This window comes from Bactrocera oleae, chromosome 2 (genome assembly GCF_042242935.1).
Source record: "Bactrocera oleae isolate idBacOlea1 chromosome 2, idBacOlea1, whole genome shotgun sequence".
Lineage (NCBI taxonomy): Eukaryota > Metazoa > Arthropoda > Insecta > Diptera > Tephritidae > Bactrocera > Bactrocera oleae.
In genome coordinates, this window is record NC_091536.1 from 33943515 (window position 1) to 33963452 (window position 19938).

The 19938-nt window shown below is 37.3% G+C and overlaps 1 protein-coding gene across 1 annotated transcript in view; it reads right to left on the reverse strand.

Annotated features, from left to right (window-relative positions):
• Positions 1-1075: 1075 nt before the first annotated feature.
• LOC138858914 (uncharacterized) overlaps positions 1076-19938 on the reverse strand; it is a 428364-nt gene continuing 409501 nt past the window's right edge. Inside the window, exon 5 of the mRNA XM_070112959.1 lies at positions 1076-1214. Coding sequence (XP_069969060.1) covers positions 1159-1214 — 56 coding nt within the window. The 3' untranslated portion in view covers positions 1076-1158. The remainder of the gene's footprint in view (positions 1215-19938) is intronic.

The window sequence follows — 19938 nt, forward strand, 5'->3', positions numbered from 1 at the left end:
ATTTATGATCCAAGTAATTCATTTCTATTTCCAAGCAATTACTCTCATTTAATATATTTTTTTATTGCATTGCGTATTCGGTTCCAGTTCTATTCTACCATTCCCAGTATCACCATACCATTCCCAATATTTTTCTGCTGGTGAATCAATATGCAATTGTTCTCACATATGTATGGCCTTTTAACTTCACCATAATAACGATTGTTTAAACTTTCACACTGGCTTAATAAAAGTGCAATGCTTCGAGAATATTTGTGAGCTACTATGCACTCATCTTAAATAAGAATTGATTGTTGTACAGCTAGGAATAAAACGCTACCGAACAAAGCATTGTATGCAAAACATTTTAGTAAACATTTAAGTGAAAGGTCCACCCGGTGCAGCACATCGGCTGGGATTTCGGATACAGGGCGCTGAATGTTGTCTTCGAGATCCTCGCTGGTTGATTGGCGTAAACCTTTGATTTAACATACCCCCAGAATAAATGATCTAGAGGCGTTAAATTGCATTATCTTGGCGGCCATTCGACTGGGTGATTTCTCCAAATTAATGAGCTAAACTTTGCACAGAGATAGAGATAGTCCGCACCGATTTCGTCAAATTCCGGGAAAGAAAATTCGGCCAAGTCGTTTTATAACGCTCACTATTGATGGTAACAGTATATATTCAATGAATATATTCTTCAATTCTTATTTAGAATATTTGAGGATATTATTTATTCATGTTGCATTATACAAGGTTATTTAATATATTTGTTTATGAAATAAATGGTATAAACCGTTTTCTGCCTACCGCTGTCCGTGCTGTCAGAACAGATACATCGACGGGTATATCGCATTAACAATTTGGTTGTGGTGATCCAAATTTCAAATGAGTTGAGACGAAATTGTTATTTATCAGTTGGTTCAACAAATTAATACACGAGTGAAATGAAAAATATGCCTACAAGTTTATTGATAGACAAGAGCATATTTGATACATCACCTAGCTAGCTTATATCGGATGAGGCAAATAAGAGAACAATAATATGTCTAATATATTATAAAATCTGTACCTATATGTTTAATTAGAAGGACCACATATCGTTTTATTTTAATACCACGTTTTTTTTAATTCATTTGTAAATCTAGAACTATGACAGTTAATATTCATCAAATTTTAAGTACTGGCTTTTGAGCACGCATCTTTAAAGTTGTTTTCACACGAATCTGTTCCTGTAAATAATAAAAGGTAATTTGAATGAGATAAATTAAAATATAGTTTTTAATACTTAATTGAAGTAATAATACTATAAATGAGTAAAAAACCGGTGTAAAACGAAACAACCAAAAAATGTTTCCTCTACCTTATTTTATGGCAGCAACTTCAAAGGAGGGTTTTTTAAGTGCTTGGTGTGCTAATCGCGTAGGTCTGATAATCGGCCAACATATTTTTTATACTCCTAAATGTTTAGGGTGGTCCATCCAATATATTATAATTTTTTATTTTAATTTTTTGTTTCTATTTTTACATGAAAAATACATCGAGTTCTAAGTGTTCACCCTTATTCGATCAACCGAAGAATTTTAACCGCAATTTTTTGTATTCCGTTCCATCGACAGATCCACAAGATGGCAATCGAATATAATAATTGTAGTTTACTAAAATTTTCATGTTTAGTTCTTTCAATCAATCAGTTATCTCCGCCAGGTGTCTTCCGTTGTCACTTCTGAACCAGTAAACATTACGGAGTAGGGATGAAACCGAAGCCGGCTTCCTTTTTCTCACTCTCTAAAGAATTTTTGTTCATTTTGTTTGTCTTATTTGTATCTCTTGGAAGCCGGCTTCCTTTTTCTTACTATTTAAAAACTTTTCGTCCATTTTAATTGTCTTTTGTATCTCGAAGGTCACCGAAAATCATTGTTTCAGGCCTTGGTGGTGCGAGCAGGCGGCGTCTGACTAAGGTGGGAGTACATATCCATTCTCCTCTTTCTGTTAACTTGCTTTGCATACAACACTGAGAGAGAGCTGACACTGAATGAGGTACCTTGTGGTAGGTATAAAACGCTAGAGGTAGAGGTTTTGTCAAACCCGTTTTGCAACGTAGAGGTGCTATAGTCCATGAAGACTCAGACCTCGAAATTAGATGCCAAAGGTGCTGTGTCAGCGAAGAAGACTAGGCTGAGCGCAAACCCCAATAAGGAGGGGTTGAAAGTAAAAGAAACCTATAAAGCGGCGGTAAAATTCCATGAAAGGCTTAGCTATAAGTCCAACCGGACGAAGGAGGAGAAAGATGGGTTGGCTTGGGCTACAGCAACAATGGAGGAAGGCCGAGCATAGTGTACATCGCAGCTGCAACTTACATCCAAGGATCCGACATTTGCAAACCGAATCGAGGAAAGAATTTTAACCGGCCTGCTGGAAGCGAAACACCGACTGAGGAAATAGGACCACGCTGTAAACCTCATCGTCAAGCTTGATCGGGAGAGACCCTCACGTACAGGGCGGCAGTGAGTACCAGCTAGATAAATAAGAGTCATTTAATCGTGGCACTCATTGACAGAAGCAACCCCCTTGGGAAGATATCAGCAGAAAAATAGAAAACGGTGGAGCCGAAACTACTGGACTCGCCCTTCACAAGATTGGATGGAGACCCCAGCTCACATATGCAAACATTCAATGGCTCGGGCTATCTTAATGGGGTCAAGATCCTAAGCTGTAAGGACGACCCCTCACTGCTAAGAGTAAGGGAAGTGGTTCCGAAGCTTCAAGGCCTGTGGAAGAACGCCGTCCTGAAATAGTATACCGTAATTACATTCTATCTATACCGAAGGCGAAAGATCTCATACTTCAAGCTACGATACCGGACGATGTACTGCAGCTCCCCAGGACACAGAATCTTGTTCAGTTCTGTCGCAAAAAAGACTAAAAATGAGGTGCTTGAAGTACGATTCGAGGGCTTTAACCACTGCCTATGGCTGCACGTTATTGAAGTGTCAACCGACCTGCCTTTGATATAGGCATGCTGCACCCGTAACAGGTTACCCCTCGGCCTTCTGCTCCTAAAGTACAGATCTCTCTCCAACGTTAAATTAATTGAAGTATCTCACAGATTGACCTATATTTTCGGTATTAAGTCGCTCATAAGCACTGAATCAGTATCTGCGTGTTTACGAAATTATAGGCGGCTTTCAACAGAAATGAAGTGCCACATTTAAAAACTACTACTTATGCAAATAAAACTTATGAATTGATTACTATTTGCCTATTATTTGCATCGACTAACCTTGGCTCGGACCATCTAACTTTTTCGAAATCGGCCGCATCTGGCGTGCCGGCTATTACCTTGAGTGCTGAGTCTAGGTAATCCAGACTTCCTGCCATTCTATGGTGCACTTTTATTACGGACAACAAATTTCTAATATGTTCTATATCGTCTGCTAATTCTTGCATCTAACTTGCTAGCAAATTCTGTCAGGTTATTCGAATGCCTTGAACAGTCCCTTTGTTCCCATACCAACACTTTCCCGTCCCGTTCATCGCCGGAATATAATTGGAATGAGCGTAGTCGATAATCCGACAATATACGACTCCTGAAAATAAAAGGACTGCAAATTTAATCCTGAAAAGATAGAAAAAGAGGGAATAAAGATCGTTGCGTGCTTAACTATTAACCTTAACCTGTGCGTTTTTGTCATGTGTAAGTAAGTGCTACTTAAGGTTGTCTTTGTGGATTTTTTATGGTTTTAGACGGCAAAACTTGTATTTTCCACCGTTTACTGATAACGATGTTTTTTCGCGATCCTGTTCTGCTAGGTAAATCTAGGTTGTGAAAAACTTTGCCTTTCTTAGATTCAGCATCGGGTATCGATCGGCTATGGTTCGCTCATTTATCCTCCTAAAGTCGATTACCAACCGTTTATTTTTATTGCCATTGTTATGAGACCCTTTTTTGGCAACAACAGGGCTGTTATATAAGGACTTGGAGGGTCTAATGATACCATCTTTGAGCAGTTGCTTGATCTCGTTGTTTACGAAATCAGGGACTCCGTTTGGGTATCCATAGTGCGGATCGTGGCAGTGACCGAAGTGTTAAAGGGAAATGCCTCGTTAGAGGTCGAAACGCCTTTGAACTTCTCAATATCATGCTTTTGAACTCCTTTTTGACGGACATGGGCACTAATATATCATTAACATCTATGAAGTTTACACTGTAATGGAAGCTCAATTGATCTGCTTTGTTTTGGTATTTGATTTTGTCCAATATCCAATGCCGCTCCTGCTTGTGTTAAAGTCAAAGCCTATAATGGCATCAAAGGAACTTAGCATTACAAGCACAAAAAATTTGGAAATTTGGCCAAACATTTTCATAAGGCATTTGTTTGTTATTCTGCTCGAACCACGTACCCAGCGACGCAGTGTCCTCTTCAATTTCAAGCATAAGGTTTCTCAGCATAAGGGTGACTCTGAACAACATTGTTCAGCTTTTGCCGCCTTTGCCCTGTCGCTCTATCGGACGTATTTGACCTCTTTTGAGCGTGTTGATTGCTCCCTTGAGGTTTAGAGGAGCTAGTGCGCTGCCTAAACTTGGAAGAAAAGTCAATTTCCATTGTCTCTAGAGCTTGTCTCTGCTCAGCCCTTTTATTTGTTTCATGGTAACCATTGCTGTTCTGCTGTTTCCTGACGAAATGAAGGTTTTTTCGCTGCCCCACTTGTCTCTATTATGCTTTCCCTGCTTTGCATGGGTGCGGTTTCTATGGTCCTCTTTCCCCTGCTCTCTTTCTGCTATAGCTTTGGCGTATGAGGCCGAAAACATGCTACGCTCGATGCTAGCTTCTGCTTCTCTAGCTAATGCTAAAGCAGATGCTAGATCCTTCGGCTGAGCCGGAGAAACAATAGCTTTGAGTTATTTTTGTGTCATCACGATCTTGGTTGTAACCAGAGTTAGTTTTCTCTCAACTTCGTCATAATACTTTATTAAGGTCAAATCACCTTGTCTAACCATCTCGAGGCCTTGCCTCAGAAGTCGTAGGGAGGTTTTGCCAGCGTAAGAGCAATCTAGTCTGGCTATGATTGCATTAAAGTTCAGGACAGTATTGTGTGATACTAATACCGCTCTGGCCTAATTCCTAATGATTGTTACCGCTTGGTAATGCGTGCAGCTATCGTCAAAAGGTTTGAATTATTCGTACGTATCAACCGCTGATTTCCTCCATGATATTCCCCCTGCGGGTAGGGGTAAGAATTTAACCGCGGTTAGGCATGCCTGTCGTAAGAGCAATTTCAGCATAGTTATGTCAGAAATAGTGCTATTATACTCAGCGTGAATTGATATTATGGACTTTAAATGAGATTACAAATAAAAAGACATTTGAAGTTCAAGCGACAAATGTCACCAGTCATTGAGTAATGGGTAGCTCAACTGGCAGTAGCTTCGTCTACACAGTCTTACCGGAGACTCAACTCTGATACCCCGGGTAGCAGAATGCCCTTGGACTTCGGTCCAATCTGCTCATTGGGTTTGGCCCAGGGGAGATTCGTGGTGGCTTTTGAGCACCGTGAGGTCAGGCAGTCGCCGGCACGTACTCACGTAAATCACAACGCAAGTTGCCTCCATGCTACGTATTCTTCTGACCCGCCATTAAACTCTGGGACTGATTTTATTATGTTCAGTGGAAAATTGCAATAGATCTGTGGGTCCACAGCAATTCTTTTATAGGGCTCAACTTGTGGTACTTCGATACTTAAGCTATTTACCCGCCTATTCATAGCGTTAAGCTGAGTTTGAAATCTTTGTTCTTGCTGCGCTTATGCATCGCTAACAACGGTCACTATTAATGCTTGCACTTGGTTTACGTCCATAGCGAAATTCGTTTGGTTTGGGACTTGGCTATCGTTGTTTTCTATGTATTAGTGATCACAACAATAATAAGAAGTTATATTATAACGGCAAAGCCGGAGCAAGTATGTTTATTGAAAGTAAAATACTAACTGATTGATATTACAAAATTGGAATTAAAGCTATACCTAGAAGTTGTACCCAAAAGCTACAAAGTTACAGCCGGCAAGCCGACTCAGCATAAGCGATAACGTGGACATTTGCAGCATAGTCAAATATCGGGTTACCGCAGCTGACCTGGTAATCAGACCACTGATCTCATGCGTCAGCGGAATATGTTTGGAGCAAATGGGTAAAGATAAGTACCCTTTAAACAAACGGTCACCGTTTATCTATTATATTATCACATCTTAATGTTGAACTTTAATGGGGAATGTACGAGTATTGACCCGATTTGCCCATTTATGGCGCCAGGGTGAATTTCATTAAAATATCTCCCGGATATTTTCGGTATAAAGTCAGCTTTAGTCACTGTGGTCCATATATTGGATATCTGTGGGCGTGAAAAGTTATGGCATTATCACTTGTACCCAGAACATGTTTCCACGTAATTTTGTGCAGATACTCACTACATATCGTCTTATTCAGCATAAAGTATGCTATAATAACGAAAATCAATATGTGTGATATGTGGGGATCGATTTTACACATTTCCTGCATTAACCTAAAGTATTTCCAAATTATATGTTCACTAAATTATGGTAAGATATTGTAACTTACATATCGAATTATATATATTCAGCCAGAAGGCTGCTTTTGGTAATATGTATACGGGAGCTAGTAATGGACCACTTTTATAAATTTTTGACATCACGACATAAAGCATACTTGTATATTAGTTTTAAGTGTCGTTTTGGCCATTTTTAATATGTCATGATCTGTATTTTTTTCATTGTGTTCAATAACGTTTACAATTTCTACATGAAAAGATATACGCAAGATCAACGTTTACAAATTATTAATTTTTATTATCAAAATAATCCACCTGTGTTCGCTATTTGTCGAATTGTAGAAAATTTCGAGCGTATATTTTCTTTACATAATGTTCAAGTGCCAATAAGACAAAGAACCGCTCGAAGTAATGAAAATATTTCTGCCGTTCAGGCCAGTGTTGCTGAAGACCACAATCTGTCGATTACAAGACGTTCTGAAGAATTTGGATTGTCTCAAGCCACAACCAGGCGGATTTGAGAATAGATTTGGGCTTGTATCCGTAAAAGCAATTTTATAAATATAATATATAATGAACACATTGAACGACATGTTCGGCATAAGTTTGTTAGAATAACGAATATAAATATAGAAAGTATTTGGGAGTTGGGGTATTCGTAAACTAAACTCGCATATTTTCGGCCTCAAACTATAGTTATATATATATATAGGTATATCACGGTATTATTCGGTAAGCTATAGTATTGTATATCCAATATTATACGTTCGGTTTATTTTGCTAAGATATTTTACATGTTATCAGATATATATATGATAAGGCCAACCGGAAGTTTGAAAATCTTATATTTGGTATATGAGGTATTTGGGTAATATTGACCCGATTTTATCTATTATCTATTTTTAGCAATTGTTGTTTATATTTATACTATTAACAGAATAAAATACTCCCTGAGTTATCACCAACATATGTGGAGTAAAATCAACCGCTGTGAAAATTCTGTGATTTGTTATATGAGGGCTAGGGCAAGTTTTCACCCGATTTTTCATTTATAGCACTAAGATGAATCATTATAAGGAAAATATATCTTATATATATATCACTTAGTTTGGTATGAAGTAAACCGAAAGTTCGAAAATATTTCGAAAAGATATATGGGGGCTAAGAAAAGTGTTGACCCGATTCAATCCAATTTTGACATAGTTCTATGACTATTATCAGAAAGTGACTCTCTCCGAATGTTAATAATATGTTATATTATATTATATCTCACAGACCGTTATTTTCAGTAAAAAGTTAGCACCAGGCACTGGGGTGCCCATATTCCGTAGATGGGGGCTTGAACAGTTATGGTCCGACTTTGACAATTTTGAGTCAAGTTTAGTTCTTTTCACATATATGCTTTGGATGCCCCCCCCTATAATCATCCTATCGTCATTTCATAATGACCCCCCCTTCTCCCAAAATTGACGTCATTACTAGTTTGACAAAATAAAACATTGCAGATTTGAGAAAAATAGGGTATTATATGATTAAAACACTTGGTTATAGAATAACCTTTTATTATTATACTTTGGCAATAATCATTGATATAATATAACTACTTATTTTTTACTTTTCTTTGGAAAACTCCCACGGAGTTTTCACCCATTCTTTTAAATTCTGGATCACGGGTAATATCTCCGTATCCTCCCGATATTCGTTTTGGCTCGATTCATCCCCGTCTTCAACCCACTCAACGTCAAGTGCCTGTCCCGTTACGCCGTCAAGCAACTGTTGAAGGACTTCTATTCCTCGCCGTCCCAAGATTCGAGCACTACGACGAGGGGTCGCAGGACCTCCAGTTTCCTGTTCCATTAAACACTGAAACAAAAAAAGACTATAAGCACTTTATCGCTAAAAATACTTTTTTGTACCTATGTAAAACAATACCTGATCCGGGGAACCGTGTACATAATCTTTCATTTTTTTTTTGTGCTCCTTCATGGAGGTTTTTGAAGCAAAGTAAGTACCACATTTCGAACAGCATCTTTCTATTAGCTCGCCTTGTAACGTAGGCCAGTAGAAGTCATATGGAAGTTTCTTAAAATGTCCAAGAGGTACATCCACTTTCAGTGCTAACTGAAGGTAAAGAGGACAGAAGGTGGCGTCCTCTTTTAAAGGAGACGCTGCTTCCAGATTTGATGTAAGCAGCAGGGGTGGCGGCATAAATCCATCAGGGAGGATCTTGCGTAATTTGCTACGTGACATTGTGCAGCAAGCCAGATCTGAGCATTTGGAATGATGGCCGGTAAATCTTTTAGTAGGTCCGAAATTTTCCTTTCTGCTGCATTAGCAAGTTCCGTCCGCTGTTTCTTTGGGTCAAATTCACTCTTCAGTTTACGCCATATTTCATCGCAAAGCTTTTGTGCGGCTTGAGGGGTTTTATCAAAATATCGTCTCTTCACAGCAGAAAACAATCGTTGGTGCACTTTTTGTAAGTCAATAACCATCGCGGATCGACTATAGTAATAAATAGCAGTGAAAATAGTTTTCTGATTTTGTTATTTAACGAATTTGCGTTAAACGCGTGATGAAAAAATCTGCGCGGATAAACGTGTTGCATCGTTCACGTTCGTACTCAGATTGACAGCGATTGACAGGCAGCGGTGGCGGTGCGCGCCAAAGACAAAGGAAGCCGACTTTGTTTAAACAGCGCCGATTTCTTTTATTCTCCGAGTCGCCGCCAATCTTCGTTTAATAAACACAGTGTCGCATACAAACTATTTTTATAGGTACGATGTTATTTATAGTTAAAAAAAAATAATGTAGACATGCCTTGACCTTGTAATAAATAAATAATGAGTTCAATAATTAATATCATTAAATACTTGCAAAATATCACAAGAACATTATCTTTCCTTAGTATGAGACATGTATTTAAGTATAAGTATAGTATTAATATGTACTTTTATTAATTATGTAATGTTGTAGTTATTATTTATGTATAATGTTTATTAGTATGCTTAGATCTTTAAAACTACGCAACGGATTTTGATGCGGTTTTTTTAAATAGATAGGCTGATTCTTAGCGAAGGTTTATATATATGTATAATACATGTAAGTACCACGGGCGAAGCCGGGCGGGCAGCTAGTATTTTACTAGGTGTGCTGGAAGAAATTTCTTTTTGGAAATAGTCTTTTTGTACGTGAAAAATAAACTATAAATAAATAAATAAGAATGACGGCAATTTCCGATTCGTCCATTTTCACACTATAATATAGAGATATGAAAATAATGTCATGTACCGAATTTTGTTGAAATTGGTTAAGCAGATCTCAAGATATGGGTTTTCACCTAAAAGTGGGCTGTGCCACGCCATTCCAGTGAATTTTGTAATTATAGCATTAGCGGTTTAGGAGATATGCACATTAAATCTATTAGGGGCGGGACCACGCCCACTTAAAAAAAAATTTAACTGCAGATGCCCCTCCCTATTGTGATCCTGTATACCAAATAAGAGTTTTGTATCTTGTTGTGGAGCTTAGTTATAGCAATTTATTTGTTTTTGAATAATGGCGTTTTGTGGGCGTGGAAGTGGTCCGATTACGCCCATCTGCAATACCAACCGTCTCACGGTACCAAGAAACATGTCTACCAAGTTTCATAAAGGTATCTTAATTTTTACTCAAGTTAGAGCTTGCACGGACGGACGGACGGACGGACGGACAGACAGTCACCCGGATTTCAACTCGTCTCTTCATCCTGATCATTTATATATGTATAACCCTATATCTAACTCGATTAGTTTTAGGTGATACAAACAACCATTAGGTGAACAAAACTATTATACTCTGTAGCAACAGGTTGCGAGGGTATAAAAATTGCTAATACAATATTTTATATCAAGATGTCTATCCCCAGCTGGCAAAATGCAGCAAAATATTAGAATGAAATGTTATAAAAATGAATCTGGTCGTTCGCATTAAAAAAAAATCTTCTAAGCCCCAACTAAGTTACATTAAATAATGGCAAGGCACTGTAGACGCTTAACTTTATTTCGAAGGTTGCGTCTAAACTACTTTATCGAAAAAAAATCAGAGTCGCAGAGTGTGTAATTGCATTTAACAAAAACAGTATGATCATATCTAAACATAAACTCATTTCATATATTATTTATGCTGATGATTGCGAATATCGCTATAAATAAATGTATACATACATATGTATGCAAACACAAACATAATAACTAACGACACGGATACAGCGTCACGCCACATGATACATATGTACATACAAATATACACATAGTTTATGTACACAAGTTAAATTTACATTTAATTTCCTAATGCTAGAATGGAGCTACTAGTCTACAAATACAATGCTAAAAGGACGACACAATTATGCTGATCATTCAACATTCAGCCAGCAGCTGACTGGTATTGGTTTGTGTCCTTACTAATCATGCGCAGGACTGCCTTCTAATGAACTTTAATCTTGAACAGTCTCTCTATCTACGGCAATTGTACGAAAAGCAATATACAGGTATTAGAAGAATCTTTGCTCCATTCATGCAGCTGTTAATAGAAGTATTCGGGCATTTTCTACATCACTAGTAAAGTTTATCTTAACGGAAGCTGGCCTCACATCTAGCGACGAAAGAGTAATGCCTACTTCGCAAAAAATTACTCCAAAACGACTATTATGTAATAACAATATTAAATGGTACAGTAAAAGACAAATAGAATGATGAGTCAGACTGCAACATTCCTTCTACTAGATGCATAAAACTAGTTAAAGATCAGCAATACTTGCTATTAATTTTCAGCAGTAAAATATGGTATATCAAATAACAAACGTTCACTTAATTTTGCTAATATATCTTACATATTGCCAACTGGAAGCGTGAAATTTTTATATAATTATTAATAATATGAGTAGGTATCTAGGCTAGGGAATATTTTGACACGGTTTTATCTAATTTTGGTTGCGACATATCAGACCAATATATAATATTATATAAGGCATAAAGTGAAAGCGAGTGCTTGAAAAATCTTATATTAAGTATATGGGGAGTAGAGAAAGTATTGCCGAGGTTTTATCAATTTTAGGCAAGAAGATACGATGTTATTAGAAATGGAATCCTTCTGAATTTCATTCACATTTCTTACATATTGGCCGATAGATGCGGTGTAAAGGCAAGTAAATTTTTGGTACAAGGCTCTGTCATCCAGTCATCCGATTTCGCACATTTCACAGGGTATTATAGGAATGTTTGGGTTACCAAACTTAATAAAAATTGGTAAAATAGTTCGAGAGTTATGGGATTTCATAAGTAATTATTTAGGGGACGTGGCCACATGCATTTTATAAAATTTTTTAGCACACAAGTGTCTCTCACTACTGCGTTTCCCGATACCAAATAATAGTTTTGTATCTTAGTTAAGCACTTCGTTATAACAGTTCATAGGTTTTTGTTTAATGGAGTATAGGCCTGCAGTGGTCCGATTAACCTATCTGCAATTCCGACCTGCCTTGGTCAAACAGACGAACGGACCGATAGTCACCTGGATTTCAACTCCCTTCGACACTCTGATCATTTATACAAGTATGTAGTTACTTGTATATATGGGGTTGGCAACTAAATAATTGCGGATTTCACTCATAGCTGGCTTTAATTGAATTTTTAGGTTTGCTGGCGTAGTCCAAATGTAAAACGCATTTTGTTATTTGATAGTTGGCACTTCAGCTGTCAATCAGTAAAAAAAAAGTTTTTTGATTGGTTGCGTATTTTTCGTTTGGTGTTCGTTGAAAAATGGAAGATCAAAAGGAACATTTTCGTCATATCTTTCTATTTCATATCGTATTTTTTATATATTATATGTATGTATTGTATTGTATAACTCCATATCTATCTCGATTTGTCTAGGTGATACATCTACATGTTGCGAGTGTATAAAAACGTTTATAAAAGGTGATCTGTTTCAAGATTCCCTACTTCTTTAAAGAAAAAAACACAGAAAATTCGAATTTAATGATAAATGCTTATTATCATTCGATAGAACATTCTTCGGCATTTATTTTTTTAATTTCGATTGGTAACTGAGGTCTGAATCGAAGAGGGATTGTCCACACGTACTCTAGACTTTGCATATCCCCTCAGGAAAAAGTCTAACGGTGTGATATCACACGATCTTGGTCGCCAATCGGTCGGCCCAAAACGTGATTTTATATGCTCACCGAAATGTTCTCTCGATAACTCCATTCATTGATGCGATGTGTGGGAAGTCGTGCCGCCTTGTTGAAACCAAATGTCGCCGAGATCACGAGCTTCAATTTCAGACATCAAATAGTCGGCTATCATGGCGCGATAACGGTCGCCTTTGACGGTTACGTTCTCACCGGCATCATTGTTGAAGAAGAATATGGACCGAAGGGAAGGGAAGGTTGAACAACTTTAGTTCTTGGACCTGCTGTATTTTGTACGCTTCCAATTTAAAATCTCGATGTAAAATGCGCCAAGTCGTTCGACGCGTCAGCCCAAGTTCCTGCAAACGGCGTCGAATCGACTCTCCACGGCCTTCGTAAACAGTCTCAGCTATGGCCGCTATAATTTATTCACTACGTTCTGGACGAATAATGAATACTGGGTCTCAAGATGGGTGATGGTGTTTCGAATAGTACGCTAAGTAGGTATATGACACATTCTTTACAGAACGTGAACTTTTGTAATAAAGTTGAACGTTGAAACGTTGTTCAAGCGTAATTCTTTCCACGATAAAATGCCAAACAATACTGAACAAAAATAACATGACAGCGATCTATCAAAACAACGCTATTGAAAAAAGTACCTCTACTTATATCACCTGTGTTATATACAAATAGCCAGTCTACAATCTGCCAATACTAATTAGCAACGTAAGCCTAAAATTATGTAAAATAAATGAGCCAATTAGAATCCTTAGCTGGCTGCGAAAAGATTTGGATTGTTTTCAACTACTTCGAAGGAAAGGATATATTCCATTTAATCGCTTCTCAGCAAAGAATCATAAAAGTTAAACCTTGATATGCAACACCACTACGCCATCTGCAATCAGGTCGAAAAAAAGACCACTAGAGATGGCGAAACTATTTTTATACTCTTGCAACATGTTGTTACAGAGTATATTTGGTATTGTAATTGAACGTAATCGGACCACTACCACGCCCACAAAACGCCATTAACCGAAAACTTATATAACGCCATAACTATGCACTAAATTACGATATATATCTGTAATTTGCTACAGAAGATTGTATTATGGAGGGGCATCCATGTTTGAAAATTTTGTTCAAAAGTGGGCGTGGCCCCGCATTCTAATAAGCTAAATGTATATGAGTAGATCAATTTCAACACAATTTAGTATATACAATTTTTTGCAGACATCACTACACCATGCACCAACACGTACACAAATACAACACCAAATCGATCACACGACCATGAAGCCATCACAATGTATAAAAGGGACCAACGAAGGATCCCGTACGCTTCTTTTAGCATTCGACTCGCAAGCGATTTGACCTTTTTTTCGAGCATCCGCCTAAACCAACTCATCCTTTCGTTACTACAAAAAATAGTTTTGCCAAGGTGAGTGAAGTGAAAATTAATTTATTGATTACATAAATATGGTCCTTCGAGCCCTAGTGGACGGCACTATGGGAAATTAAACATAAAACAAAAAAAAAAGGAAAAATATATATATATATTTCAATAAAAACAACAAAAACCAAAAAGGTGCAGTGACAAAAGTGCGGTGCCAAGAAGTGAACAAACAAAAAAAAAGTTCAAATGTGAGCATAAGCGAAGTGCAGTGTACCATATAAAAAGAAATATTTGTACATATATATACATACATACATACATATGTATAATTAGATTAGTGAAGTTGAGTGACCGAACATATGTTCGTACATATACACGTATGAAAAAAAGTGGAAAAGAGGCAAAACATATTAACTGTGCTACAAAAACATAAAAACAAAAATTACTTCAACACAAAAACAAACGGGCGCGAAACCAAAAAACAAAAAAACTAAACGCGGCGCGAAACCCGAAAATATACAAAAAAAAATATTAATCAAAAACGGGCGCGAGACTAAAACAACATATATAGCAGCCAACAACAACAAAACACAGGAAGAGAGCTGCACAACAAGCATCAGGACAGCTGGCGTGAAGGAAGTTGGGAAAGAAGGAAAAAGAAAACCACATTCTCCCCAAAACCTGAGGCGAGACAAAGTGAGTGTATCGTTTTCATTTTTCTTATTAATTATATATGTATGTTTGTAAATCCTGTATACCATTAAAACTAGGAAAATCCGTTTTAACAGTTTGAAAGCACGGGTACAGGAAACGTTAACGGAAAATATATATAAAAAAAAAAAACGGAACAAAAAATTTAAGTACTACATACTTATAATTTTTCCTAACGTTAACGGAAAATTTAAAAAAACCGATACATACAAAACAAAAAATCGGGTGAATATCCTTATATACATATATACTTATATTTACACATATATGTATATATATATATTATATTAACAAATTATTGATTGCCTAAATTTATGTGCTTACATTTGTATATATATATACACACAACAACCACAAAATAAAAAATAAAAATTCAAGTATTTACTTGCAAAGAATTTCCGGCAGTACCCCTTAGGCTTAATAAAGCAATAAGCAGGACTGCGTAACAATAAGTAAGCTAAAGGCACAATAACAATTGCAGCTAGAATCTACAGCAAAAAGACAAAAATACAAAAATACAAACATACATATATATACATTCAATCGGCAAACAATATGCAAATTGCATTTACCGATAAATCTCTTAACTAACCATTCTCTTATATTTTTACATATATATTATATCAGAATATATTAGCATAAGCGCAGTCGGTAAAATACCTGCGTATTACAATTTTTATTTTTCTCCACACGCTTCTCTCACGCCGAAAAACACCACGCGTGCACAGTCATATACATACACACTTGTACATACGGCATAGGATCTGCCTATGCTCACATACCCCGTATACAGTGGGTACAAATACATATTTTTAATTCATTTAATTATTTAAATATCGATTATTTTAAAACTGATTAAACAGTGCGGTTAATTAGCAACAAATAATTATTAATTACATAAATAATTAATAATTACAAAAAAAAAAAAAATGTTTGGTAAAAGAAAGCTAAACACAATAATATAAAAAATTCTCAACTAAAAATTTATTCAAAGTCCATTTTGGCAAATATCCCGCAATACCCCTTGTTCTTTGGCAAACAAACACAAGCAGGATTGCGCACAATAATTTCAGCACAATAATTCGTGTATACCTAGGTACAAAGTGCATTGATCTCTTCAACGAGCTCTCAATTGCTCAGTACATAAATACATATCTACAAGTCCACGCATTTGGGTGTACCTACATACCCCTATATAAGGACATAAAAACATAAAATAAATACAAGTTCGATTATTAATAAATTAAAAACAAATACGACCAGTAATTGTAAAAAACTAAATCCTCGTATTTAAGAAACATAATTCGAATTAAAAACTCTTATTGACTAAAAGAGTTTGCGGTTATACACATATACGAAAGTTAAAATTAATTTTTTCGAAAAAAAAAACACTCTATTTACTTAAAAGAGTTTCGTTACATACAAGCATATAGCTTGAATTCCATCGGTCGACACTGAGGAATTTTAAATTTATTTCTGAAGAAAAGAGTCCATGTGCACCTGCAGAAGCTACACGCTCAAAACAAGGTGCTACAAAACAAAAACGGGTGAAAGATATTTCATACAACAAATTTGTCTCTGAGAGTGACAGTATAATACGATACTGCACTCGATTTTCACCTTCGCCGATTCAGGACAATTCTGAATCGGTATTAGAAATTAAAAAAGACAATCTTGACAATTTTTGGACACGTCTCCAAGCTGCATATGACGCAATCGTAGAATCTGACGACTCAGATCTACCGGAAAATTTCAAATCTTCGGCTTACGCCAAATACGAAAACTGCTTAGACCAGTTCGAAGAAACAAAAGCAATGATTTCTGATCAATTAAAATTAATCAAAGCAATTGCACCTACTCCACAGCCAAGAGTACAGCTGCCACAAATCCAAAGTCATGAAGCAAGTTGAGGCATCCATCTCAAGGTGCCCACATGTGATACAGAAATCTTTCATGGTGGTTATGAACAATGGCCGTCCTTCCGGGATATGTTTACAGCCGTTTACATACCACCCAAAATTAACAAATGCACAAAAATTGTATCACCTCCGATACAAAACAAAAGGTCAAGCAGGCGTCATAGTCAAACAGTTCGCACTAAAAGCGAGATACGAAAATGAAAGAATATTGGTCGATAAGCAAGTAACGATACTAATGAACTTGCCTAAAATTCAGAAAGAAACAAGTGATGAATTTATTAGATTACAATCCACTGTTTCTAATTGTTTGTCGGTTTTATCGACACAAAATATTCCCACAGACAGCTGGGACCTTATTCTGGTAAATATATACACCGCGGCATTACCAGAAAAATCATTAAATCACTCTCATCACGAAGAAAATGCCCCACGTGGCAACAAATGAAAGATTTCCTAACTACCCAGTACGAAATCGCAGAAAGGGTAACAAAAAAATAGTCAGAACGAAAAGCGTTCAACACGACGTAAATAGAAGCTTCCACAGACCCCAAGCCAGTAGCAACAACAATTTAAATAGAAGCTTCTTCAGAAATCAAACGTTCACATCCGAACAGTACAAACAAACGTCATGCGAACTGTGTACAGGGGGGCATAAGCTCGAATCTTGCGAGAAATTCAAAAAAATGAATATTACCGATCGAAAAACTTTTATAAAAACAAAAAGGCTCTGTACAATTTGCCTATCACATGCACATACACTTAAAGAGTGCGAAAGCAAATTTAATTGCGTTTATTGTCATAAACGACATCATTCAATGCTGCATTACAGCACATTTACCAGCTCATCCCCAAACAGCGCAAATATGAAAAGAGCCACGGGTTTAGTTGCAACAGCATATCCCGAAGTGCGAAATCCCGAAAATTGCCAAGAAGCGCCATGCTGCTCAAAGGCATTAAAAACCCAAACGCTACACAGCGAAAATCAAGGTAGAGTACTACTACCCACAGCAGTCGTCTCCATCGAACACCGAGGAGAACTGTTTAAACTTAGGGCCTTAATAGACCAAGGATCACAACGATCCTTCATAGCGTCTAGGGCTCAAAATAGGCTACAACTGCCAACAAAACTAGCCAATTTTGAAATCACGGAAATGGGCGAAAGAGTAGTCCAAAACTCAAATAAAATCTGCCCCATTACCCTAATTTCCCCCCAAGCGGATAAGCACATACAAGCAGAAGCTATAGTCTTACCGCAACTTACAAATATGTTTCCAAGCTATCACATAAATAGCAAGGATTGGCAAAAGGTTTCGCACCTAAAGCTAGCAGATCCCAACTGCAACACTCCCGCTCAAATAGTCCTTCTATTAGGCAGCGATCTCATACCTCAGATAATACTCGAAGGTATTGAGAAAATTTCAAATACACTTCTGGCACAAAATACTATTTTTGGGTGGATCCTAAGTGGACTAGTTTCGGAACCAGTTACCACCATGACCACTCAGGTTGAGGAAATCTCAAACGAATACCTCAATTCACAATTAAAAAAATTTTGGGAGTTAGAAGAACTCCCCCCCATATCAATCACAACCCCTGAAGATCAGTATTGTGAAGACTTTTACAAAGCCACAACTACTAGATCAGATAATGGTCGGTACGTCGAACGACTACCACTAAAACAACAATTTCCCAACACCATCGCCTTAGGTCAGTCTCGCACCTCTGCAATACAGCAGTTTCAAAGTATGGAAAAAAACTTATTTAAAAAAGGCGAACTCAAACCAGAATACGATGGCGTGTTAGAAGAATACCTCCATTTAGACCACATGGAGGAAGTAAGCCCATGCGAAAAAATCATAAATCGCAAATATTACCCATTTTACTTGCCTCATCACGCAGAAGTAAAGCCAGACAAAAAAACAACTTAAGTAAGAGTTGTCTTTAATGCATCAAGATGCACTAGCTCGGAGAGTTCCCTAAATGATATTTTATTTAATGGACCCACGCTCCAACCAGATTTAATGCTCCTCATATTAAATTGGCGTATATTCAAATACGTATTTAACGGAGACGTTGAAAAAATGTATAGGCAAATAGTCGTACATAAAGACGATCAAGATTTTCAGCGAATTATTTTCCGAAAATCTCCCAATAGTCCACTACGCGACTATAAACTTAAAACAGTTACCTTTGGCGTCAACTGTGCTCCATATCTAGCCATCCGAACACTGCACGAATTGGCAGAAAACACCAAGTCAGAATTTCCTCTGGCAACTCAGGTGTTAAAAACACAAACGTATGTAGACGATATCTTGTCTGGAAGTCACAGTCTTCCACAACCATACGAGTCACTATCACAAGTGATACAAGCCCTAAATACCGCAGGGTTTCCGTTGAAAAAGATAACGGCGAACCACCCTAATATTCTAAAATATATACCACATGAAAATTTCCTTAAATTCGAAAAGGAAAGTACAACAAAAACTCTGGGAATCCAATGGAATACGATGTCTGACCAGTTTTCATACACTACAGAGTCAATATCTGCATTATCTGCCATAACGAAGCGGCAAATCTTATCCTCTGTGTGATACAAGCCAAAATCCTAATACAAGAATTATGGTTAGATGGAACCGACTGGGACGAACAAGTAAAACCACTTCGTTTAGAAAAGTGGTCCCAGTTTGCGAGCAATCTAAATGATATCTCACAGATACAAATCCCACAATGGGTAAATTATGCCCCAGAGCACAAAGTCGAACTACACGGCTTCTGTGACGCTTCTGAAAAGGCATATTGCGCAACTATATATGTTCGCACACAAAGCGACAATGCGACCACATGCTTACTAGTAGCAAAAGCAAAAGTGGCTCCTTTAAAAACAATAAGTCTACCACGACTTGAATTATGTGGAGCGCTACTACTAGCCAAACTCGTGTCCATCGTACGACCACATTTAAACATGGCACAATATAAATTATATCTATGGTCCGATTCCGAAATTGTACTAGCCTGGTTAGAAAAACCACCACATGCATGGAAGACGTATATTTCCAACCGAACGTCTCAAATACTTGACCTAGTAGGATCAGCCACTTGGCGACATGTAGCAAGTGCTGACAATCCTGCTGAGCTAGGTACAAGAGGGTGCAAACCCCTGCACCTTGTCACCACCACCCTCTGGTGGAATGGCCC